Genomic DNA, 2,682 nt, shown 5'->3' on the forward strand with positions numbered 1-2,682 from the left:
CCTGTGAATAATGTCACCTGCTCCGCGCTTCCCTCGGCTCGGGAAGGCTGCGTCTCCAAAGAGACCTTTGTCAGGCAACGGGCAAAGCAGGATTCGATTTTTTAATTTTTTTTTAATTTATTTTTTTTTGTGATGAGTTTTCAGGTTGTTTTTTTTCACCTCCACGTGGTGACAGACCTCAACGAGGCAATACAACACACAGGTTGCTTCGACATGAGCGTTTTGAAGTAAATTGTGTCTCATCTCATTCTCATGTCCTTACTTTTTTGCAGTTTACCAGGTATTTGAAAGCGTGGCCAAGAAATATGATGTAATGAACAATTCCATGACACAGTTTACGTCAACATGAGCGTTTTTAAGTAAGTTGCATCTCATCTCGTTCTCATGTCCTTTCCTTGCAGTTTACCAAGTATTTGAAAGCGTGGCCAAGAAATATGATGTGATGAATGATTCCATGACTCTAGGAATTCATCGTGTGTGGAAGGATATCCTGGTACATAAAATGAACCCTTCCCCAGGAACACTTCTTCTTGATGTTGCTGGAGGAACAGGTAAATAATTTTGGTGAGTTCCACATGACAATGCCACGCTGGTTTTCAGGTGTTTGAGTGCTCAGAATTAAGTTGCCCAGCTTTTTTTTTTTCCTGCCATCAGTTCCTGTCTTTAAAACCAGTCAGGCATCTACTTGACTTTCCTAGAGAAGGGTTAAGAGTTAACTTCTTTGTGTTTTGTAATATCTTGCTCCAGGGGTCTGAAAGTGTTGTAGTACTGCCATGATATGTTGTGGGAAACTATTTATATTTGTCGAAAGTCACTAACTCTTTGCTTTCAATATGTTCCCTTTATATATGTATATATATATATACTCCCTGTGTATATACAGTGTGGGGGGGGGTTGTTTTATTAATATATATGACTCAAAATAAATATTAACTCAGTTTGATGTTCAAAGCCTTATGTTTCGATTTCCTGGAGTCAGAAAACATTCCCAAATGTGGATCTCTTTTTCAAACCAACTGCAGGTGACATTGCCTTTCGATTCATTAATTATGTTCGCGCCGTACGAGAACGGCAGCTCCAGAGGAAGCTCAAGCACCATCAGGATTTGTCATGGCAGGAAATTTTTGAGAATTACCAGGAAGACAAATCTGACTCTCTAGGGGATTCCCAGGTGGTGGTCTGTGACATTAACAGAGAAATGTTAAAAGTTGGGAAGCAGAAGGCACAGCACCTTGGCTACTCTAAAGGTAAGTCATGCATTGTACTGTGTCAGCAGCGTCCCTGATAGCAAGAATTTGATGCATCAGGTAATCACCACTTCAGGATTACACTTCAGGTGTACAGTGATCCTCTTGAATAATACTTGAATTTTCAGAACAAATATGGAAGTGTCCATGAGGTCTGATACCCAGCTGTCCTTCAAAATTAAACAATCAAAACCTGCTGTTAGCATCTGTACTGACAAATCTGATATTACTGAGCTGCAAAAGAGCTCAGCCCTAGAATGACTAAAGATCTTATAACGTGTATTTTAGGAATCAAGATAGCAAATAAAAAATGCAGGAACTAAAGGATATTGTGAACCTATGAAACTTCCCAGAGTTAGAACATGTGCAAATAATGTTCAAAGAAACTGAATCATATTAAATATATAGGTATATACAGAACAATGTTTTGGCTGATCTGCAAAATTAACTACTCAGTCTTGAAACACAGCGAGTGGTATAGTACAGGGCCTTGAAAGGTACCTGTGTATAGGCCAAGATGTCTTTCCTCCAACAAAAATGCAAAGTGGAAACATTTGTTTTAAATATCACCTTTAAAAGAATCAATTTTTTTCTAGGATAGGTAAGTTCTAGTCTTTCTGGAGCAGTCTTGAGTTCAGTTCTGTGACTTGTCTTTCACTACAGGCTTGTCCTGGGTACTTGGGAATGCTGAAGAGTTGCCCTTTGATGATGATATGTTTGATGTTTACACGATTGCCTTTGGAATCCGAAATGTGACTCGTATTGATTTGGTAAGTTACTGTAGTGTATCCTGACATGGGGTCCTTATCACTCATCTGAGGGGTTTTTATTCAGCAGAGGAAGAAAAGGAGGAACTCCTTTGTATAAAGGAAGATCATAGTCTACTCCTGAGCCATTTAAAAGAAGTGGCATGTGGTGTGCAACTTGTTTGAGTGGAGAATGCAATTAAATGCCCCACCTTTGCCATAAAAAGATAGATTTATACCAGTTGCACCCAATCCTTCCAGCTTGACAAGCCACACGATCTCTTCCTAAGGCAAAGGGCCTGGATGCTGCAGTCATTCCCCACCTTCTCCTGAGCTATGGCATGGCTGGATCTGCACATGCACAATGCAGTCAGTCTGCATGTCTCAAATCTTCTGAAGTACCAGATCTACATCCCACCCACCGTGGGTCCAACAATTCCTGTTCTCTTCTGTTTCCCTACCTGAGCCAGCAGAGCTTCCAGAGTGGGGTGGGAAGCAGCTGGCTGCTGCCCCCACTGCTGTTAGCTGACCTGTTCTGCCCACTTCTGCTCAGTGTCTTTGCACTGGCTGGTGGTAGAGCTTCCTGTGAAGAACAAGTATGATCTTAATTAGGATAAGTAGTGCCCTTTGTTCTAAACAGTGTCTATCCTTTGAGGAGGACAAGCTGTCGTGGGGGTAAAGATAGGTTA

The 2,682-nt window shown here is 41.1% G+C and overlaps 1 protein-coding gene across 1 annotated transcript in view; it reads left to right on the plus strand.

The window, feature by feature from the left end:
• The first annotated feature begins 146 nt into the window (after positions 1–146).
• COQ5 (coenzyme Q5, methyltransferase) overlaps positions 147–2,682 on the plus strand; it is a 4,681-nt gene continuing 2,145 nt past the window's right edge. The window contains exons 1-4 of the mRNA XM_018081921.2: positions 147–280; positions 402–551; positions 1,023–1,247; positions 1,911–2,017. Of these exons, the coding sequence (XP_017937410.1) occupies positions 253–280; positions 402–551; positions 1,023–1,247; positions 1,911–2,017 (510 nt within the window). The 5' untranslated portion in view covers positions 147–252. The remainder of the gene's footprint in view (positions 281–401; positions 552–1,022; positions 1,248–1,910; positions 2,018–2,682) is intronic.

Source organism: Manacus vitellinus, unplaced genomic scaffold, assembly GCF_001715985.3.
Source record: "Manacus vitellinus isolate BGI_N305 unplaced genomic scaffold, ASM171598v3 scaffold_58_pilon, whole genome shotgun sequence".
Taxonomy (NCBI): Eukaryota; Metazoa; Chordata; class Aves; order Passeriformes; family Pipridae; genus Manacus; species Manacus vitellinus.